The sequence below is a fragment of the Camellia sinensis genome, unplaced genomic scaffold (assembly GCF_055761805.1).
Source record: "Camellia sinensis isolate YWXY unplaced genomic scaffold, ASM5576180v1 Unanchor14, whole genome shotgun sequence".
Lineage (NCBI taxonomy): Eukaryota > Viridiplantae > Streptophyta > Magnoliopsida > Ericales > Theaceae > Camellia > Camellia sinensis.
This window is the reverse complement of record NW_028129020.1, coordinates 5157309-5182680: the sequence shown is the minus strand read 5'-3', so window position 1 is coordinate 5182680 and position 25372 is coordinate 5157309. Positions and strand designations below refer to the sequence as shown.

Genomic DNA, 25372 nt, shown 5'->3' with positions numbered 1-25372 from the left:
TATAACAATGGGATCACACATATTATAATTGAAAAAAAAAATTGAAAAATATTTAATTGAAATAAAAGATTAATTGAAAAAAAAATTAATAGAAAAAAATGAATTGAAAAAAAAATTATTTGAAAAAAATTATTTGAAAATATTGGTCTTAATTTCATATAGTTGATTATTATTTGCTATTATAAATTTTATTATATATATATATATATATTTAATATTGGTCTTCATTTTATAAAATAAAATTTATATATATTAAAAATTATATTGGTTTGGTGTGTGTGTGTGGGGTTTGGTGTATGTGTGTGGGATGAGTGTTTGTGTGTCAGAAAGGAGAGAGAGAGAGAGAGAGAGAAGAGAAGAGTGAGTGCGTAGAGTGAGTGCATGGAGTGGCTAGTATTGAAAGCGTTCTTCAAAATAATAATAACGGAGAGAAAGCAATGGTATTTGTTATTTGTAGAATTACAAGAACTCTTCAAAAACAATTGAAATATCTCCCTTCATTAATAAGTCGTGGATAAGCATTACAAATCCATTACAACATAAATGGTTTGGTCATTCATCCAAACAATTTCATTCATTATCATCATCATCTGACATCTCAATATCAGATTCATACATAACATCCATGCTCCAGGCGAAGTACTGGTGTGCATCATCCATTAACCCATCTTCGGCATGCTCATTTGCGGTCTTCATTAGTGAGGACCTTTGCAAACGTTGGGTCATGCGATTAACTTCATCGCGGATACGATGCAATGCCCTTTGCAACAACTGTGGAGTGTCAGTTGGCATACGCATGGCTAACCGGCGAGGAAATTTAATATTAACTTCACGACATAACTCAACGAGAACGTTTGCTCGAGTTATGCGAAATTCCCACTCAGCTCTTATGGTATTGACGAAGGCACGTGAGTAACGCAAATTTGGATTTAATGGGTATTGAAATTCATCTCCATCTGCAACCCAATAGCAACCCATTGTTGAATATAGATCAACCACCGTATATCTCATGATGATATCGCTAGAAATAGCTGTAAAACTTTTGTTCTGGTATGATGCGATATTTATACCATATATACACATGGTAGCTGTATGTATGAAATTATTGTAAACAACTATGCATCAGAGTTGTCACATCAACTTTTATGACCTGAACAACTATGCATTAACTTGATAGGAGTTGTCATTTCGACTTTTATTTACTACTCAGTGCATATCTGAAGGTTTTAAGCAAAGTTCAAATCCGCTTAGAAATTTAATTTAATTTTTCCGCTTACAAATATAATTCAATTTGTTTTGCCTTGACAACATATTTAATTTCATTTTTTACCTTACATATTTCATTTAATTTAATTGGAGAAATTTGACCAATTTAATTTGAAGTTAATTATGTGTTGATTTAAGTCGGTGTTGTTCTGGTCTGTAACACTTTCAAGTTCTGTACATTGAAAAACCCATTCATTCTAGCTCTACTACAAATTAATCTTCAATACATTCTAACTGTATAATATTTCATCTTCAACGTTTATGAATCTATTTGGGGCTGCATAGGGTGGCTTTTTAAACACAAAAGGTCTAATTGTTTTGTTATTTTGTTCTGACACCCCCTCAAAATTTTTATGAATTGCATAATTCACATGGACACAGTAGGTATGGCACGATAATAAATTGTAGCTCGGCGCAGTGATACGTCTAACATTTCTCAGTGATGCTTGCTAGTGACTTGAACAGACGTAATAATTTGGATGCTTTGTTTTTTCCTCAGATGCTATGTGACTTTGTGCAGCGGTGCAGTGATGCATGTGACTTTGTGCAGTGATACAGTGATGCATGTGACTTTGTGCAGTGATACAGTGATGCATGTCACTTTATGCAGTGATGCAGTAATGCATGAGACTTTCTGACTTTGCCATACTTGTATACTTTGTGACTTTTTTCCTCACATTACGTGATGCATGTGACTTTGTGCAGCGCAACTTACATGCTTTTTTTTTTTCCTCACATTTCAGAATTCATCTAAGTCACATTAATACGACCACATGGCAATAGTGTTGATAAACAATTATGTGATGGACTGAAGGAGTGAACTGTAATTTACCAAATATAAAAAGAAACAGAAAATGCAAAGATGAGAAAATGGGATGACTGTGAAGTTCATTAAGTGAAAATAAGATAAAATATAGGCTGCAAAGTTCCAATTGTGTTTACATATCAGGTGACAATTTTATTATTTTGGTGAAAAAAACAATGATAGTTTTGCAGGTCGAAGTGAGTTGGATGGTTGTGTATTTATTTGCACTCTGTTTCATAGTTGTTTATGAACAATATTACTTTAAAACAAAGAAAATTAAAGCCATTGTTTCATTTTATGATTTCATTTATAATTTTTTAAAAACACCAATTTGTACTGAAATCGTCAATTCCAAGTGACTACTTACTGTATTAAAAAAGTAAGCATGAAAAAATAGTTTCATGTGGCGATGTGACAACTCATTGCATTTTGTTTTATTTGAAAACTCACTGCTTGAATATGAAGGGATTGCATTGTGATCCTCTGGCCTACAATTATGATTTTATCTGACAACCACGTCCATGACTACATCACAAGTACACAAAAAGTCACGGGTACTCAGGATTGCATGAAATGAATAACATAAAATAATATCATGGGTATCACTTCTTCCATAGTGCCCCAGCATGCATTATCGTCACTAGATCATCTCTAGTTAACCCCCACTATGATGTCTATAAATAGCGATACCCCCAGTATGATGTTTGTTTAAGTCATAACAATAGTAATATATCTACAATTACTATTATTATTTGTTTGTTTATTTTATGAACAATGTCTTCAAGAGGTGCAGGAAGTTCACGCCGGCAAAGAAATCCGAAAGTGTGGTTGCTACCTCCATTTACTTATGACTACAAGAGCGAAAAGTACTCGAGTCCGAAGGATTATTATGCTGGTATCCGAGCAGAATGGGCGTTCAGGATAATGGAGCAAGAAGGATTGTTTAATTATCTACGTAACTTTGGGGCACCAGTACCTCATCGTCGTACATTGACCATGGCTAGACGAAATGTGAGTGACTATGAAAAAGCAATTAGTAGAATTAAGAAGGAGAACAACAGAATGTTGATGCGGAGATGTCGACATTTCATGCTTCAGCTAGCCACCGAAATGGCAGAAGCAAGCAACAGAGATTTGACAGTGATTGAGCGAAATAATGTCTTAAACAATGAAGAATATCTCTCTGACTACTACATGTCAGATGAGGAATGAGAAATCAAACACCTTTATCTTTCATATATGTTTGTATGTTGTGTCGTATTTTCGTTATTGGAGTGTAAGACAATGTTGTTATTCATCTAACGTATGGATGTATTTCAAGTATTTGTTTTATGAACCTGAAGTTTATGAAATAACTACATTTATAACTACACATTTATTAGTTCATGACTTTCTTTATTGAATTGCAATGAGTTAATGAATGTTCTGGATTAATGAATGAATTAATGTATGTTGAATTATGTGAATACTTAAAACACATAAAACAGGACAGGTAGCTCGGTGAAAAGCTTCCCTTAACTTGGGCTCGTGAAATAGGGATCCTCTACGTAAAGAATTTCAATCTCCATCAGGAAAGAAGAAAGAGTCGCATTCTAATTCCTGGAAGTCCAGTCAAAATGATGACTCTGGTAAGGAATGGGGGGTTGACAGAAAACTAAACTTCAGGGCCTGGATAAACATGCTCAAAGCCAAGTGGTTGGTCTAGTTGGGGGACTAATAAAGTTCAGACAAACGAACTACCGCCTTCAACAACACATAAAACAGAACAGGTAGCTCGGTGAAAAGCTTCCCTTAACTGGGGCTCGTGAAATAGGGATCCTCTACGTAAAGAATTTCAATCTCCATCAGGAAAGAAGAAAGAGTCACATTCCAATTCCTGGAAGTCCAGTCAAAATGATGACTCTGGTAAGGAATGAGGGGTTGACAGAAAACTAAACTTCGGGAGCTGGACAAACAAGCTCAAAGCCAAGTGGTTGGTCCAGTTGGGGGACTAAGTTTAAAATCCAATTGGTTTTACTTGATTTGCATGTGAAAATCACTATTTACAATTAATTATACCCAAACAGATTATTTTTGCACCTTTTTAAAGAAATTGACGATTCTCTTAGTGTAGAATAGCAATCAACGTAAGGCCAAAAATATAAGAAACTAGACTTGTAACCAGTTCTAATGACGTTGATTTGATATTTTTCGGATTTATACCCAAAGAGAACAACACTTCCGAAATTACTGTGTAACACCAGTTTTCTGGACAGATTTGAATGCACCATGATATTCACAAACATTGGTGGCCAAGTACTCCTACCTAACCCACGTTTCACTCACAAGATCCACCATTATTTTAAAGTTGATTTCAAAAGTTGAGATTGTAAATGTTTCCCAAAATATTACAAATTGAATATTCAAAAGTTGATTTTAAAATAATTCCAAATGACAACAAAAATTCAAATAGTCATACTTTTCAATGAAATACAAATAGTTGGTCGTAACAACGACGTAACAACGAATGATGCATAGCTAAGTGAAGCACAACATTGCCTACATAAGCTTCCTTTTTTATTACAGTGACAACTCATCTCTTATTGATATATGTGGGATTCTCAATTCAGAAAGTCACATGGCAACAGTGAATTCACTGATTTACCTTACAGTGAGCATGCCCTTATTTTGTCCGTATATGCAGATGGATTGTCAAGTCATGTGACTTGGTGCACATGCTTTGGTTTTCTCGATTTTTTGCTCGATTTTTTGATTACAGTGACAACTCATCTCTTATTGATATATGTGAGATTCTCAATTCAGAAAGTTACATGGCAACAGTGAATTCACTGATTTACCTTACAGTGAGCATGCCCTTATTTTGTCGGTATATGCAGATGGATTGTCAAGTCACGTGACTTGGTACACAGTATTTTCTTTTCTCTATTTTTTCATTCTAGTGACAACTCATACCTTGTTCGTATATGTGGGATTGTCATGCAGAGGCATCTTTCTAAAGCCGTTCATAACCAACTATATAAACGACTAAAGGTGAAAACACAACCTTACAACTCATTTCGCCTTACGAAATTATCATTCATTTGTTTTAAAAAATTAGCATGGCTACACGATTCATGGGAGGGAGTGGGAATCGCAGAGGTGGTAGGAATTTGCAAAGGGGTGACAGTTCACGACGAGGAGGAGGAAGGGACGTGGCGATGCTGAAGACGATTCATGGGAGGGAGTGGGAATACCTGTTTAGATTATGCTTGTGGTTATCATGATAGGTTTGGGAAGCGACATTTTTTGATGCCCAAGTATTATCGAGTTCAAGGAGGTTCATGTATGGAGCCATCTGACAATGAAACATGATATGGTTTATTTGACACTGCTCGTCTCAAGTGGCCCGCACTATTTATAGAGCGAGTGCAAATGGAAAGATTATGTCGGAAAAATCGACTGAAGGTGCCAAAAGCACGTTCTATTGAGATCCAAAATGAAGATCCTGATAATGTTGATTGACCATGTGAAAGACTACAACGTGAGATTTCTCAAATGCACCGTGGGTTAGCCCGCGATATGCAGCTATACATAGTTAAGAAGGATGCCCAGAAGAACAGAACAGAACCAAATGTTGCGGCTATCAAGGGTATCAGGGAGGATCCTGAACTTGTCTCTGACGCTAAGCTTTCGGATTATTCAGACTCTGAGCCACCTGCCGATTTAAGCGCGAATTAGGTGTTAATGTCTACACTTCGGCAATATTAGATCATGCATTAATATGTAATGTCTGTGTTAGACTAAGTGTTTCCGTAATGAGTTGTTAGATTGTCTGCCTAATATTTGTCTGTCTAACTGTTATGTTTATGTATTGTGTATTCAGTTCAGGGTGTCTAGGATGTATGTATTGTGCGTTCAGTTCATGGTGTCCAGAATGTATTTTTGTGGGAGACTTATGTCTGTACTACCTATGTAACTGAAAACTGTTACATTTGCAACTTCAGTTATGTTGTTTTCATGCCTGTATGAGTATTTAGTAAATTAGTAACTTCGTATATTATGTATTAAGTTTTATTACAAAAATGTTGACAAAATTTATTTTAGGAGAAATACACATTCTCTTAACTTGTTCATCTTCTCAATCGTGAGAACCCAATAATGTAACAATTATTCATTGAATATAACAAATAACGTTCTCATTCTTACAAAAAACTACACTACCAATTGAATAAAACAAATAACCTTTACATTCATTCATTCATTGCACAACATCAGTCTTATGAAATAAGTGAAACCAATTGAATCACAATAACATCAACTCCAACCCAATATTTACATTAGATAAGTTCCTATTCATAATCAGAATTCAAATTACATACAAGTTACATTACATAGCAAAAAACGGAAAAAGTACCATTCGTATGTAAAAAATACATCACTAAAATTTGAGATCTTTCTCCTATTCCTTTTTGCTGCAGCTCTCGCGGTAGCCTTCGTCTTCTTGGCCTACTCCACAGTGCTCTTCGCGTCTCACTCTTCGTCGTTGTTCGTCGAACTACACAGTGTGTGGGTGTGCTTCGGACTGCAGAGTATGTATATCACCTTCTAACCCAAAACAAAGACAAAAGAATTTTTTTTTTTGTTTAATGTAAACGGCTAGAAAACGGTTTTACTAAACCGTTTTTCTGAATTACATTATCATCTTCTAACCAAAAACAAAGACAAAATAAAATATATATATATATATATATATATTTTTAAATGCAAACGACTTTAGTAAAGCCAAAATAAATTTCTGAATAACACCTTCTAACCCAAAACAAAGACAAAAGAAAAAAATTAAAATTTAACATGAAAACGCCTTTAGTAAAGTCAAAAAAAATTTATGAATTACATTATCACTTTCTAACCCAAAACAAAGACAAAACAAAAAATAAATTTTTTTTACATGAAAACGACTTTAGTAAAGACAAAAAAAAATTCTGAATTACACCTTCTAACCCAAAACAAAGACAAAAGAAAAAAAAGAATTTAATGAATTACATTATCACCAAAACAATGACAACAGAAAAAAAAAAATTAATAAAAAAAATTTTAAAAATTTAAATGAACAGTGAAAGCGTGGTTTCATTACACGCTTATTGTAGTGAACAGTGAAAGCGTGGTTTCAATCCACGCTTCTTGTAGTGAACATTGAAAGCGTGATTCACAATCACGTTTTCTTCAGAAAACAAACTTAAACAATATGCACAGTGAAAGCGTGGTTTTCAGAAAACAATTAAACGACATGCACAGTGAAAGCGTGGTTTGGAACCACGTTTTCTTCAGAAATAAAATTTATGTTAAAAGCGTGGTTTGTAACCACGCTTTCTTAATTAAAAGCGTGGTTTCTAATAGCGCTTTCATTGTTCATCAAATTTTCGGCCCCAAATAGTGAAAACGTGATTTGTAATAGTGTTTTAGCCTAGTTTGGGAATTCCATCCAAACTAGGCCTAGTTTGGGAATTAAAATGATAAATTGACTTAATAAGGGAAAAGCCTCTGGAATTGGGTCTTCTCTTCTCTCTCTGTTTTTATTTTTTAGTTTAATTAATTTTAATTCTCGATCATTGGGTAGAAGGAAAGAAAGAATTGTTGATTCATTTATGAACTAATAATAAATAAATGTTGAGTTGAGAATTGGTTGGAATTGTAATATAATAATAATAATAATAATAATAATAATAGTAATAATAATAATAATAATAATAATGGAGGGAGGGAGGTAGGTTTGATTGGTTTGATGGTTTATAGGCACGTAATTGTGGAGGAACTAGGTGAATTAGGGGCTCCAGTGCACACATGTTCCCGCAACGAAGCAGAGCTGAGTGGTTGCTTACAAGAATGGGTCTCTAAAGGCTTAACCGTCACTGGTTCTGTCTATGACGTTTCTTCTTCATCCCAACGACCACAGTTGCTCGATAAAGCCTCATCTCTCTTCGATGGCAAGCTCAACATTCTTGTAAGTCAATTTTTTATCCTATTTCTTTATAGATACTCGTTCCTTGTGTTCTTTCCAAGTCTACACTAATCTGTTCACTTCACTTTCTATGTTTCCATTTCTTTTGATGATGAAATGAAATATAGTTAGTTTATCATTTCAAGCATTACGTGTGCTTGCTATTTAACAGTTCCTCTCCATAAACCCTTTAGGCATTTGATTTTTGTATGTATAATGGATTGTTTCTTTTGGGTTTAGACTATAACCTTTATCCAAGGTAGTAGTAAATGAAAGATGATCTATCAATGGCAATCGATCGGAATACCCGTGAGGGTGTTTATCACGCAAGAATGTTGAATATCCGAAAGATAGAAAAATAGTTAACTTTGTAGCTCTTTTCTATATCTTATTCACAACCTGTTGTCATTATTTATATATCAATACGAGACTCTTGGCAATAGGTATAATCTAATAACAGTTGCCATGTTTCACAGAGTTGTGTCTGTTAAGGTTTGAATTCAAATTGTTAACCAACTAACGGATAGTTCAATATTCTTGCGGGAAGGTTTATAACACTGCAAGAGAGAGAAGATTCAGTGAAGTGAGTCACACCAATTTATGGTGTGGTCACTCTTTATTCCATCATCTCCCACTTGAACACACCATAATAAGACGATAAACCTGAGTTGAGCATTTTTAACCTTGGTACCAAAATTTTGCCTCATGCCAACTTTCATCTATGAAATTACCTCATAGATCGACGTCTGATTGTGACTTGGCCATACGTGCGCACGTTTTTGTCACCAATCTGACCGCACCCGTACGAATGTGTTCTCCCACTGATAACACATTCCAGATGACTTCAATTCACTATATAACAAGTGAACGGCATCAATTTTCAGCAATGAGTTCATAGTCCATACGCAATCACCATTGATGACTTCAGCCGTACACATTTTTCAGGTGTCGACCTGTACTGAAATTATTGTTAAGTACTTCCTTTAAGACCCATTCCTGAAGGTTTTCCTTAACACACCTTATCAATGACTTTTTGTTGATCAAGCAGACAATATCATCTAGTTAGCACGTTGCATATTATGGACTTTACATCTCATGCTAACTTATGATATCCGTACCTTGTCAGTTCCTCTATCTTGTTACCTGACCAAACACATGTTTCCATGCAAGATAGAGTCGCAAAAACATCGGTTATCTAGGCGTCCCCAGAGTCATCCGACTATGCTCTTATATAAGTAGCTAAACTACCTAACTAGGTATTTTTTAATCCCATATTAGCTATATGTTCTCTGAATTTTTCCAGAGACAACCCGTTGGTCATAGGGTCAGCCACCATCTCTTCTGAGGGTATATAGTTGACTTTTATTTCACCTCTCTCCACTATGTCCTGAATATAGTGGTAACTAACATCAATATGTTTTCCCTTAGAGCTATTTGCTCCACTTTTTATTAATGAGATGGCAGACTGATTGTCACAAAACATACTGACCGGTCTGACAGGTATACCTAATTGTAAACTGTCAACAAATTGTTTTATCCAGACCGCATTACTAACGGCTGTGCTGCAAGCTATGTATTCAGCTTCCATAGTATATTTTGCAACACAACTCTGTTTCTTACTTAACCAAGAAACTGCTGTTCCACCAAACAAGAACACATGACCACTAGTAGATTTTCTATCATCTACATCTCCTGCAAAAACCGCGTCAATGTATCCTTTTATGTCTAGATCACACAAACCAAAACATAACTTAAAGTTTTTAGTGCCTTTTAAATACCTGAATATTCTTTTGACTGCTTGCCAATGTTCCTTACCTGGATTAGATTGAAACCGACTTACCAATTCGACTGCATGACAGATGTCAGGTCTAGTGCTTGTCATGGCATACATTAGGCTGCCTACTGCTTGAGCATACGGAACATTTCTCATTTCCTCAATGTCAGACTTAGTTTGAGGACTCATACTTTTACTAAGACTTTGTCCCTTGCAAATAGGCGTACTTAAAGAATTACAGTTATCCATGTTAAATCTTTTGAGCACTTTGTCTAGATATTTCTCTTGATCTAGATATAATAATTTTGAATTTCTATCTCTTGAAATTCTAATTCCTAGAACATAGGTTGCAAGACCCATGTCTTTCATTTCAAATCTAGATGCTAAGAAAATTTTGGTTTTTATAATTATATCTGGACAGTTTCCTGCTAACAATATGTCATCCACGTATAAAGACAATATTGCTAACTTGTCAACATTTTTCCATATATAAACACAGTGATCTAATGGACTTACAACATAGCCCATTTCTAAAATGGCTTGGTGGAATTTCAAGTGCCATTGTCTTGAAGATTGTTTAAGTCCATATAGAGATTTCTTCAACTTGTAGACTTTATCCTCGTTGCCTTGGTTATGGAAACCATCAGGTTGTATCATATAAATTTCTTCTTTTAATTCTCCATTGAGAAAAGCAGTTTTAACATCTAATTGATGCAATTCCAAATCCATCCTGGCTACTACCGCCATTAGAATCCTTATAGAGGCGAATTTTACAACAGGAGAATACGTATCTACGAAGTCTATTCCAGGTTGTTGAGTGAATCCCTTGGCTACTAACCTGGCCTTGTATTTCTCCAAACTTCCATCTACTTTGAATTTTTTTCTAAGAACCCATTTGTAACCAATGGTTTTTCTTCCATTCGGAAGATCGGTTAATTTCCAAACATCATTTTTCTTGATCGAGTCAAGTTCTTCATTCATTGCCTCAAGCCATTGTGTAGCATCACTGCTACTCATTGCTTCATTATAACTAGTAGGATCATCTACTAAGTTATTAAGTTCTTCAACTTGAAAAACATAATGATCTTTCAAAACCGTAGATGGACGTCTTGCTCTCTTACTCCCACTTATCTCAGAATTCGAAGCAGGTAAAACAATGTCATGTAAGTGGCGTTTGCTTCCACTAGTAGATGGTTCGAGAAGAACAGGTGGGCTGTGTGACAAAAAAGGAAGAGAAGAATCCTGAGATACTTCAGAGAGCAATTTAATTTGTTCAATAGGAGTAACAAGAGCAGTGGATTCAAGAAAAATAGCATCTCTACTTTCTATTAATCCACGTTCGGGATGATAAGAACGATAACCACTCCCATTTTCGACATAACCAATAAACTTGCATTCCCAAATTTTGCTTCCCAATTTATCCCTTAAAGGTTTGGGAATAAGGACATGTGCCTTACATCCCCAAACTTTGAGATTGTGAACATTAGGTTGAGTTCCATGCCAGCATTCATAAGGAGTTAGAGGTTTGGCCTTTGTTTCGACTCTATTTAAGATGTACGCAGCAGTGGACAAGGCTTCCCCCCAAAAATGAATAAGAAGATCAGTATGAGCCATCATAGACCTTGTCATTTCCATGAGAGTACGATTTCGTTTTTCTGCAACCCCATTTTGTTGTGGTGTATATGGCATTGTAAACAAATGTTTGATGCCATGCTCCTTGCAGAAAGAATCCATGGCTTCATATTCGCCACCTCGATCATTATTCAAGTGTTTAATGGATCGACCAAGTTGTTTTTCGACCTCTAATTTATAGTCCTTAAACTTTTCAATTGCTTCTGATTTGTATTTAAGAAGGTAGATATGTCCATATCTTGAATAATCATCAGTGAAAGTAATAAAGTATTCCATTCCTCGATGAGTTTTAGTTCTTAAAGGCTCACAAATGTCCGAATGAATTATTTCAAGTAATTCCGATGATTTCCAGTGTTTAATAAATGGCTTGTTAGTCATTTTACCTTTGATACATGGTTCACATATATCAAAATCATCAGAACATACTTTAGGCAATAAGCTACTTTTAAACATTCGAGACATTTTATTTTTATTAATGTGACCTAACCTTAAATGCCATAAATAAGAACTATTACTAGTAGAAACATGTAAATAATCAGAAATACATACTTTATTATCAATAAGAAGAGAGTACATGTCATTCACTCTTACACCTTTCACTAATACACTCCCTTTCTTAATCAATACTATGTGAAACCTAAAAGTAACCTCAAAACCTTTTTAAGTTAACACCGGAACTGAAATTAAATTTCGGCGAATGTTAGGCACATAAAGCACATCATGATGCACAATAGAAGTCCCATTAATAGAGAATTGACAATTGCCGATACCCAAAACATCACTATAAGAGTTGTTGCCCATGTAGATTCTGTGTTCACCAACCTTCTTTTCAATAAATTCTACGAACATGTCTTTATTTTGCATAATATGCCTGGTTGCAGCAGAATCAATACACCATGAATTCGATGAAGGTTCAAGTACCATTGCTTCAGAAACTGTCATGGCAACAGGGTTATTCACCTTTGGCTGATTCTTCTGAGGACAATTGGCTTTGATATGCCCTTTTTGACTGCACTTGTAACATGGGCCAATTTGATGCTTGTGATGTTGTTGTTTTTGCCATTCTTGTGGTTTCTTCCATCCTTTCTGAAATCCCTTCTTTCATTTTTTCTTGAAAAAATCGTCTTTTTCTTGTTGAATGGAGTGTGGGTATTATTTTGTGGTTGTGGTGAAGATTGTGCCATCAACAAGTTAGAAGACAATCATTCTTTACGCCTGCACTTCATTCTTTCTTCTTCCAAAACTAAGAGTACAGGCAATGTGACCATTGAAATCTCTCGTCCACTATGAGTTAAAGATGTGATAACATGATCCCAAGATAATGGAAGACTATTAAGTATAGTAGTTACTTGCATCTTGTCCGACAAAGAGTGATCAGCATTGGATAATTCTTTAGCAATTAATTCCATTTGATTAACATGATCACCAACACTATCATTATCACTCATACGAGTATTATTATATTTGTGCAAGAGTAATTGAATTTGAGTATCCGATCGGACTCCATACTTACTTTCTAGTGGTTCCATTAGTTGTCTTGCAGTTTCATGTTCTTCAAAGAGCAGAATTATGTTATCTTTCATATTATGTAACATAGTTGCCTTTGCCATTGCATCATCTTCTATCCATTTATTTTGGAACCAATTTGAATCATCATCTGATTTAGAAGTGGATAAAGTATGCAATGTTTTCTCATGTGTAAGAAGATAAGATATGTGACGTTTCCATGCTCGGAAATTATTTCCATTTAGCATCTCGATTCTCGAAGAATCCATTGTATTTTTAATAGCCATATTAAAAATAAAATGTGGTACTATGAAAATTCAAATGTGAATATGAAAATTCAAATGTGAATATTACAATACTAAACTAAAAATAAAAATAAGCAAAATTAAAAACAACAACAATAAGGAAAAGTCTTGTAGTTGTTGAATCAGCTCCTGTGATGAAAATGATGTGAAGGAATAGAACGATACTGATGCCTTGGGTAAGAAGAATGATGAAAACCCAAAGGCCTAGTAAACACAATACTTTGCTTATAAGTATTGTAATAATAATTACGAGCCCAAGGAACATAATGGTGCCTTTTAAATAATGTTCCTTTGGATGTTTTCCTTGGTAACACCCTTGGATAGCCTCCTCCTCGAATTTTGTTTTCAGAAAATTTAGTACAACGATCCACAGAAAAATTCTTAGAAGAATTCTGAAAATTTTGGCTTTTGAATGACTGAAAACGGCCTTGAAATGAGCGAGAACGAGCCCAAAAACCAAGTGGACCAGGCTACTGCCGGTCCGGGTACTGTGCTGGGCCGGTTTGGACCGACTGAGACTGAACTGGCGTGAACCGCTGGTCAACACGCGGGTCAGGCGAGGTAGACGGACGCGGGTCTGGGCATGGGGCGCTAGTCTGTCACGCCCCAAGCTCCGTGACAACGCCGCACACTCATTTAAGTGAGCATGCAAGGCTAAGAATCCAACACATAACCAACAATGTAAAATACTCAAATTAAATCCTTAAATATCATAATGCTAAAAACCATACAAATAGATAATTCTTATCATATGAAATTGTCCACCAAGTCCACTAATAAAAATAATAATAATAATAATGATCCAAATACTTAAATCATAGTCCTACTCTCGGCACTCCCACAAGTAAAAACCCTGCACAGCTCTACTCCTCAGAATCTGAAAAATAAAATAAGGGTAAGCTAGACAGCCCAGTAAATAACCAACCATCACTATTAGCTGGATCAAGTATACAAAAAAAATAGTCGATAACCAATAAATATATTTTTTGCTACCATTCAATAAATGAACAATTATTTTGTAAAATGGTTTCGTAGTTGAAAATAAACAGTGTAGCAATACATTTTAATTGAAAAGACAATGAGGTAATTCGATGAAATTTCGTTGTTCAAAATTGATGGTTCGATATTCAAATGGTTCAATGATGCAATTCACAAAACCCAAGTCTTGGTGACTACGGTCACTTAGCCCGTGACAAGGCCCAGAACCACACATAGGCCGGTGGTAAAGCCCCAAAAGAAACTAGTTTCTGAGCCAATAAATAACCCCCATTGGCTAGGGTCCAAATCATAGTCAAACTAGAGTGATGTTCAAAATTCAAACAATACACAACTTTCAAATAAAATATTCGATATTTTCAGAATAAATGTTTAGTACAATTTTCAAAATAGTTTCATCAAATATTCAAATAATTTTCATAATAATATTCGATGTTGTTTTATACTTGACCCATATTTTATTTTAAGAGAACATGAAGGATATAAATAAATATTTATGATTTTAAACGATTCGATAGGAATAAAAATGAACCAACAGTGATAGAGGGTTACTTACCTCAAACGCTTAGAAATAACACTCCAACACCAACTCCAAACACCCAATTCCACCACTTCAATCACACAAACCTAATAAATAAAACCTCAAATAAATTAATATTTTTTTACATGTTACAAACACCCACAAAAGCACCACTATATTAGATTAATGTATTACTTTAATATCCAAGAGATCAAACCATTCAACCCAACTTTATAGCCAAACACACCTTTACCTATGATACAAAACTCTATTGTTTCTATTACCCACCCAAAGTTACACTTACACATTGCACCCAATTCTCAAAACCTAAGTAGGCACCTATAGATCTTCCAAATCTCCTTAATGCATTGATTGTTAAATTCCACAACATAAACTTAATAATTAACAGTAAAGACAGATTTTACCTTAACCAATGGGTGTCCCAAAATCACCAACGTGCTGCCTTCAATCCCTATTGTAGCCTCGCTTGAACCTCTCTTCTCTTTTTCTTTTCTTTTTTCTTTTACCTTCTCAAACCCTAGCCGCCTATGGAGCAATTCATAGCCTCTGTTTTGTTTGTTTTCCAAGACTTAAAGCCACAATAGGTGGGCTTATTAACCTAATTTCACAAAGTTACAAAATTACCCATCTAAGTAATAGGAAATATAATGCCATCTCATAACTAATTCTTTGATATTAATAAATGACCCATATAAATTAATTTAATTACTAATCTATCCAATAAAATAATCCTACACACAACTTGGGTTTTACATGGTCGCTGGGTCGACGCGCAGATCTGGGCCCGGACCTAGGCTGGCACGCGGGTTGGCTCGCTGGGCTGGCTGGGTTAGCACACTGGGCTGGTCCGTGTGCTGTGCTAGCTGTGTCTCTGGATTGGGCTGCGCCTGGCTGTGGGTTGCGCCTGAGTAAATGGGCTGAACAAAATTCTTTTTAATTTTCAGGCCCAAAGGAATTGATTTCCTTGCTGTGGTCCTAATTTTTGGGCCTTTTCTTTTAATTTTTGAATTCAGCCCAACCCTATTAAATTGCAAAACAGAGCCTTCTTCTTCTTTTTCTGGGCATTGTAGATCGTCTTCTCCGGTAGGGGTAGGAGTCCAAACACTGTAAGTTGAATTTTGTGGATCAAATTTTTTCCGTTTTTCACAACGAATTACACCGTTGTGATCAAAATTCTGTGAAGAACAAGAAGAAGCAAATTTGAAGACCCAATTGGAACCGAAAAATATTTTGTAAAATTTCTTCCAACGGTGCAATTCGGCTTCACTTTCAGCAAGGTTCGGAACAACAGCGCCACCAACAGTTATTTTCTTCGGATAGTATTCTGGGAATACGACACGTTGGTGATAATTATATAAACAAACAGAATTCACCAATGCCGGAGATTGTTGATCAATTATTTTCGGAATTTTCAGCAAAAAGATTTCGGAAACTTGTCTTTCTTCCGGACTAAAATTCGACATCTGCGATAATGGGTAACTGTGCTCTGATACCACTGAAAGATGATCTATCAATGGCAATCGATCGGAATACCCGTGAGGGTGTTTATCACGCAAGAATGTTGAATATCCGAAAGATAGAAAAATAGTTAACTTTGTAGTTCTTTTCTATATCTTATTCACAACCTGTTGTCACTATTTATATATCAATAGGAGACTCTTGGCAATAGGTATAATCTAATAACAGTTGCCATGTTTCACAGAGTTGTGTCTGTTAAGGTTTGAATTCAAATTATTAACCAACTAACGGATAGTTCAATATTCTTGCGGGAAGGTTTATAACACTGCAAGAGAGAGAAGATTCAGTAAAGTGAGTCACACCAATTTATGGTGTGGTCACTCTTTATTCCATCAGTAAATACATGTCTTTTTAATTACCCTTGCTACTCAAATTGGAACATGTCTGTTAAATCGCCCTTTTCTTTCTTTCTTTCTTTTTATTTTTATTTTTATGTTGGAACTTTCAAAGGGTTTCTTTGTGTGCGTGATCCTCTGGCTCTAGATAAACAATGTTATGTTGGAATGTTGAATCCTATATGTTTATATTCTCATGTTCCCTGGACCTATTACAAACTAAAACCCTACATGATCTTGTGGCACTAGATAAACAATGTTGGCACAAATATCAGGAAGCCAACTATTGAGTATACGACTGAAGAATACTCCATGCTTATGGCTACCAACCTTGAATCTGCTTTCCATCTTTGCCAGCTTGCATACCCTTTGTTAAAAGCATCCGGAGTTGGAAGCATTGTGTTCATTTCCTCCATTGCTGGTCTGGTGCACACTGGTTCTGGATCTATTTATGGAGCGAGTAAAGGTAAGTTACTGTCAAGATATGATTTTTTAGTTGCATTAGTAATGTGTATGTAATGGAAACTTGATGGTTGTGAAGATACATGCTTTCGGGTCTTGCTTGCTGTTTACAGGTGCAATGAATCAACTTACAAAGAATTTGGCTTGTGAGTGCGCAAAAGATAACATTCGATGTAACTATGTTGCACCCTGGTATATCAGAACCTCACTCGTAGAACATGTAATATTCTTCTCTCTTGCTCAACGTCCTTTTAGAATCTAAATCCTTTTCTTTTGAGCTTTACTTGGAAGATACTATAGAAATATATGTAGGAAATGGACATCCGTTAAAAATATCTTACTTTACCCATTTGATCAATATCATTTTTGTATATTATTATACAATATCATGTTGGACAATATCTGTAGCTAATAATTAACAAAGATGTCTATTACTCCACTATATGGCTATCTGTATTCGTTGGTCTACTTTTCTAATAGGAAAATGATTTACAAATAAAAAGTTTATATAGAAAATGCATCTAGAATGATATGTCGATGACATTTTTTAAATTATGAGGACAATGGAGGGGTAGGAAGCATGGACACTTCAAAATGGGGTCATGTTCGTGACCGACACGTACCAGAAATTGAACACGTGTGCGACACTCTACGTGGTGTATCAATTCTTTTAATTATTATTTTTTGGTAGGACACTTTGGGGGATACTTCACGGACATGCTCCTATTTTCTTCATGTTCAATTTCAGTCCTGTCCACCTTGATATCTGTTTTTTTGGTTATTGGTCAGAGAAATGTATCAACTTTCAATCGTGGAAAACCAAGACAGATTTTGTTGCAATGGGTGCTGGTGCATAATACTGTGAAATTATTTCCTTAGTTCGAATATGCCAAACATTGACGTAATTGCAATTTGTACAAAACCTAAGGTTATGGTTACTTGAAGCATTATAATAATGATGATGACTCTAAGCAAACCTAATCTTCTCCTGGGATGGTAGTTTATTATTTCTGATGATGCAGTTCGTGATGATAGAACGGGTCGGACTGATCCATTCTCCTCAAGCCTATGTTCGAATGACCATGCCCACGGGGGAACCTGCACAAAAGTCCAATGGGGAACGGGGAGTCCCCCAGCGAACCCTCCGACGAGCAAGTTAGGAAGAGAAATGGATTGTAGAGATAGATTAGAGATAGAAACGCTTAACCTTCTTCTTGTCTTCAACATCTGCTTATATCCTCTGGTAATCATTTCGTTGTCCCTTCCGACCTGTCACCTTGGCCGAAAGTCTATGATGTAGCTTACCTTGTTCAGGGTGAGGGCGTGCTGTCCCGACGGAGAGGGGTTATCGCAATAAATGCTGTAAGGGGCCTCATTAATAACGATGCGCCGTGACAATAACTTTGCAGATCTTTGTCTGCTGATGTGGCTTGCCCTTCTTTCGCCACGTGTCTTGATGTCATTGGCTCTTATTGCTATGTGGGGCTTTAGTAGTGCTGGGCTTTAGTATTTGAGATATGTATTGGGCCCTAAACGGTGGGCTATAATCTTTATAGGCTTACCCATGTCAGTAGTCCCTCATTCCCAAGTGCAGCTTTAGTCCAACGAAGGGAATAATAAAGAAAATGAGGGTTACGAGGGACCGACAGGGCCAAGGCCGATTGAGAGGGGTGGCCGACCATGAGGAAGGCCGACCGTGAGGGGTGGCCGAGTGGAGGGACCGATCAATAGGAGGGCCGACCGCGAAGGGCAGTCGAGTGGAGGGACCAACCAAGGGGAGGGCCGACCGCGAGGGAGGGCCGACCGCGAAGGAGGGCCGACCGCGAAGGGTGGCCGAGTGGTGTGGCGCGGGGCTCGAAAGGCGGCGTGGCACGTGCTGAAGTGAAGTGGAATAGACGGGGAAGGGGAAAGGGCAGTGGATCGTGGTCGTACACGTATCGAAATCGCGTAGTGGGGGAGGTTAGGCGTTGGGCAATAACTGAAACGATAGGTCATGATAGGGTGTTGAAAAGACAGTTTGGGCGGATTTTTGAAAATTTTCAAACTGACGAGAATTAATTGTGACCCTTGGAATACAGGCAAGCCTTGGGCCTTTGGTATTATCCGCTTTACCTATCTGCTTGCAAAACATCAAAACATTTCCAGTGTAAACTCCTTCGTTGCTAGCGATACGCCCCTGCGACACTTTGTGGATTTTCTTGCGCCCGCATCCAAAGCGATTCGCTGACACACAAGAGAGATGGCCTAAGAGGAAGCAACAAACGCAAGGGTTGATCCACTAGGTGACGACGATGCGGTAGGTTTGGCAGAATAATATCGTACGGAGCATAGGGAGGGGCAGAGAGCGAGTTAAGTTGTGCGAGCTCGCCCCAGGACAATGATCTCGGCCTCAAGAGAAATTAGCCAGGTGGAGTCGAACCATTGGCACACCAAGGCAGACAGATTTGTACTGACAGTGGAGGAGCTCGAGAGAATAAGGAAGAAGAATCAAATTCCGTCGGAGATAGGGCTAAGACTGCCCGAATCCACGGAGAGGGCATCGGATGTGTGACCAGGCGAGTTCAGTTTGTACGAGGAGGCGCTGCGAGGGGGTTTGAGGCTACCTCTCCCCCAAGTGGTGGTGGAGGTGTTAAACAGGTTGGAGGCGGCGCCAAGGCAACTGATGCCAAATGCCTGGAAGATAGCAATGGTGTGCGCAAGTGCCTGGTTGCAGGCGACTGGGGGGACGGTAATGGCCGTGGACGAGTTCTTCTCTTCTTACAAGGCATCCGGTCAGCAGGAGACCTGGGTCACCCTGCAAGCGGTGGCGGGTCGAGGGCTGGTGGCGGGTCTCCCATCGTCGGTGAAGGGATGAAAGCCGAGATGGTTTTTTGTAACAGCGAACGGTGAGGAGGGAATTCGCGCGACATGGAAGGTGCCCACCAAATCGGTTTAGCCCAAATTGGACAAGGCGGCGGAGGACCGAGTGAAGAGGGTGAGGGAATGGAGGGAAGAAAATGGGGTAAGGTGGGGCGAGTTGGTCCTGCCTTCAAAGTTATTTGCCCTAGACTTGGGGCCGTAACCGTTGGAGGAGGATCCAGCAAGGAGGAGTTAGAGGCGCAGAGGAAGACAAGGGAGGAGGAGGAGAGGAGGTTGTTCGCTCGAGCGGACAAGTACAAGGGGACCCAACTGGGGCCTGCTCCGAAGCTGATCGCGAGGGAACGCATCCGACCGCTCCCCAAGCCGCTAGGGGAGAAGGACTTGGGCAGTTTTGAGCCACGACTGCCCCCAGTTGATCAAATGAAGGAAAGAGCGAACAAGGAGGGAGAGTCCCTGAAGAAGAAGAAGAAAATGAGGAGTGTCCCTAAGGGGGTTGCAGATGCGCCTGGATCGAAGAAGGCGAGGGTCGGTGGGGAGGACACCCCTATGGCTGAGGAAGCAGGGGAGAAGGGAGTGAGGGTGACCCCAGAAAGGGTGGTTGTCCCAGATGTGCAAGGGGATAAAGGTCAGGGGGACTAGGAGGGAGAAACGCACATGAGTGCCATGCCCAAGATACAAGTGGAGAGTGAGTCAGCCGACTCTGAGGAAGTGATGGAACAGCAGCCTAAGGGGGGGCCTGCGCCCCAAAGAGAGGTGGTCAGGTTGAAGCATGCCATTTATCACGCCCCCGCAGTGGTTGGGCGACTGGAGGGAGAAGAAGGCCCAGCCAGGACAACAGCAGATCTTCTCTTAGGGGTAGTGGACAAAGCAGCCGTGCGCTCTGCCACCAGGTTCAATGAGGCTGAGCTGCTAAGGGGGCTGTGCTCTGCCCAAATGGAGGTGACCACTTTAGCAGGGGCTCTGTTGAGAAAGGCGACGGCTGCAAAAGGTGAAGTGAAGCTTCTGAAGGCCAAGTTGGAGGAGGCAAAGGCCCAACTTGAGAGTTTGAGGAGTGAAACTGCAGGGTGGAGCAGGCCCGCACGGAGCGTTTGCACTAGGGTATTGGAAGAGGCGAAGAAGATGGAGGTGTTGGCGATCGTACAGTGCAATGTTGCCGCTCGAGCCCATGATGAGCTGCTCGCGGTCAAGTTAGAGCTAGAAGACGAACGCTGCAAGGTAGTGTCGCTCGAGTTCCAGCTGGCTGGCGAGCAGAAGAAGCTGGGGGATGCTCAAAATGCCTGCACGGTCGCCACCGAGCGATTTGAAGAGGCTATGACCAGCAATGAGGAACTGCGCGCCCAGCAAATCAAAGAAAATGATGAATCAAACCTGAAGATTGCTGGGTTGCCGAAGAAGCTAGAAGATGAGCGTGCTAGGGCAATGGAGGAGAAGGCGAGGTTGGAGAAGGAGCTAGAAAGAGAGAAAACTAAGACAGCCTCTGAAAGGGCAGCATACCCCGATCTGTACATCGCAGCAGTGGAGCAATTTAAGGCGTTTGCTGACTTTCAGATGGCCATCGATGCTGCTATCGCCAGCAACTTGGCGAGAAAGGGGGCTGGGGGGCTGGTCCTTCGAGGACGACCGCTGGGAGCAGGAGTGAAGACGAAGTGATCCAGAGTTTCCAGTAGTCGGACTTCTATAAACACGAAATGGTTGAATTCTAGGACAGTGGCTGGAAGATGTTCAAGCGCAAAGCAGAAGAGCTGTTCCCAGACATAGACTTCAGCAGTGTTAGAATTAACGAAGACGACGTGGCCCAGACCCCCCTAGATGAGGGCATTGAAGAGGAAGATCTCGCCTCAAGTGAAGAAGAAGAGTGAGTGGAGTGGAGAAAATATGTACTTAGAGTTTTGGTTGTTTTTTTTTTTTTTTTTTTTTTTTGAATGGCTGTAATAAACTTATGTGCAAGTTTGTGAATAAATAAAATTTTGAGTCGTGTTTTCATGCTATTGCTTTTGTTTTGTGCATCTGAAATGAATGAGAATTGTGACTTGTATAAGGCTTGTGTATAAATCATTATGAAGTGTAAAATGTAAGGAAAACTCAATGTAAAGTGAAGTTTAAAACGTAAGGCAACCTCAATGCAGAGGGACTGTAAGGAAAACTCAATGTAAAGTGGAGTTTGACTTGTAAGAAAAATTCAATGCGGAGTGAATGTGAGAAAAACTCAATGCAGAGTGAAGTTTAGCTTGTAAGAGTGTTAAAGATTCGAAGTTTGTGAATCCCAACCCAGTAAGGAACTAGTCTAATTTGGAAAACGTTGGACTGGAATTTGACTAAGTATGGCCATTATGCTTACGATCATGAAGTTGCAATGGTGGCTCGGCCTAGCTGGGGCTTGAAGTAACTTAGTTTGGACGTGCTTTTATTGTTCAGTCTGGCTGAGGCTTTAAGTGACTCGGTCTGGCCGAGCTCTTCATGCTCAGTCTGGCTGAGGTTTTTTGTGCTCAGTCTGACTGAGGCTTTTAGTGACTTGGTCTGGCCGAGCTCTTCATGCTCAGTCTGGCTGAGGCTGCAATCAAAGCGTTATTGGAATACCACAGATAACTAAGATATAAGCTTGCTGTCATATAAAGTGTAGCCCATTGGATCATAGATTTACACCATATGAGGAGAAAATGAGAACATTCAAGTGTGCAGATTGTCAAAAAGAACATACAGCAATTGGACAATACAAAAATACAACTTTTATTGAAAATAGCGCTTCAAATGCTCAGCGTTCCATGGATGGGGGAGGTCTCGACCTTTCATGTCCTGAAGTCGGTAAGTGCCCGGACGTGGTCTGGCTTTCACAATGTAAGGTCCCTCCCACTTGGCTTCCAGTTAGCCCTCAGTCGGATTTTTGGTGGCAAGAGTTACTTCTCGCAAAACAAGGTCCCCCACGGCGAATTCCCTCGGTCTGACTTTGCGGTTGTAGTGTGTTCTCATTTTCTGTTGGTATGCGGCCCGTCTGACAGCGGTGGTTTCTCAGAGTTCTTCAATCAGATCTAGGTCTGCCCGACGCAGCTCTTCGGTTAGTTCTGGATTCGGGAGTAAAACCCTTGGGGTTGGCAGACCGACTTCTACTGGGATGACCGCCTCAGCGCCGTATGTTAGGCGAAAGGGGGTCTCCCTAGTGGGAGTCCAAGCGGTGGTGCGGTAAGCCCAGAGTACATTGGGTAATTCCTCAGTCCAGAGTCCCTTAACAGCTTCCAACTTGGTTTTGATGATCTTCAGGAGAGAACGGTTGGTGACCTCAACTTGGCCATTGGCTTGGGGATGACCTGGGGAAGAGAAACATGGCTGGATTTGGAGTTCTGCACAGAATTTCCTGAACTTGGCGTTGTCGAATTGTTTGCCGTTGTCGGAGACAATGGTTTGAGGGATGCCAAACCTGTATACGATTGACTGCCAGATGAATCGGGTTGTGTTCCGCTCAGTAATGGTAGCAAGGGGTTCTGCTTTCACCCATTTAGTGAAGTAGTCGATGGCAACAATTGCGAATTTGGTTTGGCCTCGGCCAGTGGGCAATGGGCCAACCAGGTCGATCTCCCATTTGGCGAATGGGTAAAGGCTGCAAAGCGTGATCAATTCTGTAGGAGAAGCATGGGGGATGTTGGCAAAATGTTGGCACTTATCACATTTGAGCACAAAGTCTGTCGCATCCTGATTAAGAGTAGGCCAGAAATAACCAGTGCGAAGTATTTTGTGGGCTAGAGACCGGGCGCCCGAATGATTACCACAGATACCCTCATGGATTTCCCTCATCACGTAGGTTTCTTGAGCAGGATTGAGGCATCTAAGGTATGGGCGTGAAAAATCACGTTTTTATAAGAGGTCGCTGACAAGAATGTAGTTGGACGACCGGGCCCTGACTTTGGCGGCCTGCTGTTTGTCGTTTGGAAGTTCCCCCATTGTCAGATATAGAAAGATGTCTGCCGCCCACGGGATAGGTTCGTCTTGGAGGAAGTAGACTTCCTACAGGTTGGAGGAGATGGCCAGGTGGGACAGGTATTCGAGGCGGACACCGTGGTTGAGGTCTGACTGGTCTGCAGAAGCCAATTGGGCCATCTCATCTGCCTTGGAGTTTTCAGCTCGAGGGATGTGCTTGATGTGGAAGGTATTGAAGAGGCGAGCAAGGGGGAGAGCAATATCCCTATATGCCTGCATGGTGTCCTCCTTGGCGTCAAATTCTCCCGTAATTTTTCTGACGATAAGCTGGGAATCGCTGAACACCCGGATGTGGCTGACACCGATGTCTCCGCCTAGGCGGAGACCTGTTATCAGTGCCTCATATTCGGCCTCATTATTGCTTGCGTCGAACAGGAAGCGGAGAGCACATTTGAAATAACCACCGTCAGGGGCGGTGAGGATGAGACCAGCCCCACTGCCTTCTTTGCGGGATGATCCGTCGACGTTGAGGGTCCAAGAATGGGGGTCTTCTGGCTCGGTAGAGGTTGGTGGGGGTGGAGGAGTTGTGGCTGGGGTGAGGTTAGTGAATTCCAGGATGAAGTCAGCAACAGCCTGTCTTTTAATTGCTGTCCGAGGCAGATAGGAGATATCAAACTGACTGAGTTCGACCGACCATTGCATAAGCCTGCCGGAAAACTCTGGTTGTTGCATTATCTTCTTCAACGGTTGGTCAGTGAGGACCACTATGGAATAGGCTTGGAAGTAAGGGCGGAGTCGTCTGGAGGCGGTGACCAAGGCCAAGGACATTTTTTCTAACAATGGGTAGTTCTGTTCCGCCCCCCGAAGAGCCCGACTGATGTAGTAGACCGGTCGCTGGACAGAGCTGTCTTCCCTGACGAGTGCTGCACTGACTGCAGTGTGTGACACGGCTAGATAGAGGAAGATGGGTTCACCCGTGATGGCTTGAGAAAGTAGAGGGGGGGTTAGCCATGCACTGTTTCAACTGTTGAAAGGCCTCTTCAGATTCTGTTGTCGATTCAAAAGTTTGTCGAAGGACTTTGAAGAAGGGGTGGCACTTATCTGTTGCTCGGGAAATGAAGCGGTTGAGGGCGGCCACTCGGCCAGTAAGCCTCTGAACCTCCTTGACCGTTCTGGGTGACTGCATTTCGATTAAGGCCTTGATCTTTTCGGGGTTAGCCTCGATGCCCCGCTGACTGACCATGAATCCCAAAAACTTCCCAGATCCTACGCCGAAGGCAGATTTTTTCGGATTGAGTTTCATCTGGTACTTTCGTAGGGTGGCGAAGGTTTCTCGCAGGTCGGCCAGATGATCGATGGAGAGCTTGCTCTTGACCAGCATGTCATCGACATATACTTCCATGTTTCGGCCTATCTGATGATGGAAGATGGTATTGACCAACCGTTTTTAAGTGGCCCCGGCATTCTTCAACCCAAATGGCATCACA

At 39.8% G+C, this 25372-nt stretch overlaps 1 protein-coding gene across 1 annotated transcript in view; it reads left to right on the top strand.

Moving 5' to 3' along the window:
• The window catches only part of LOC145814969 (tropinone reductase homolog At5g06060-like), a 41238-nt gene that overhangs the window by 11531 nt on the left and 4335 nt on the right, over positions 1 to 25372 (top strand). Inside the window, exons 2-4 of the mRNA XM_082911933.1 lie at positions 7819 to 8051; positions 16905 to 17121; positions 17231 to 17337. Of these exons, the coding sequence (XP_082768059.1) occupies positions 7819 to 8051; positions 16905 to 17121; positions 17231 to 17337 (557 nt within the window). The remainder of the gene's footprint in view (positions 1 to 7818; positions 8052 to 16904; positions 17122 to 17230; positions 17338 to 25372) is intronic.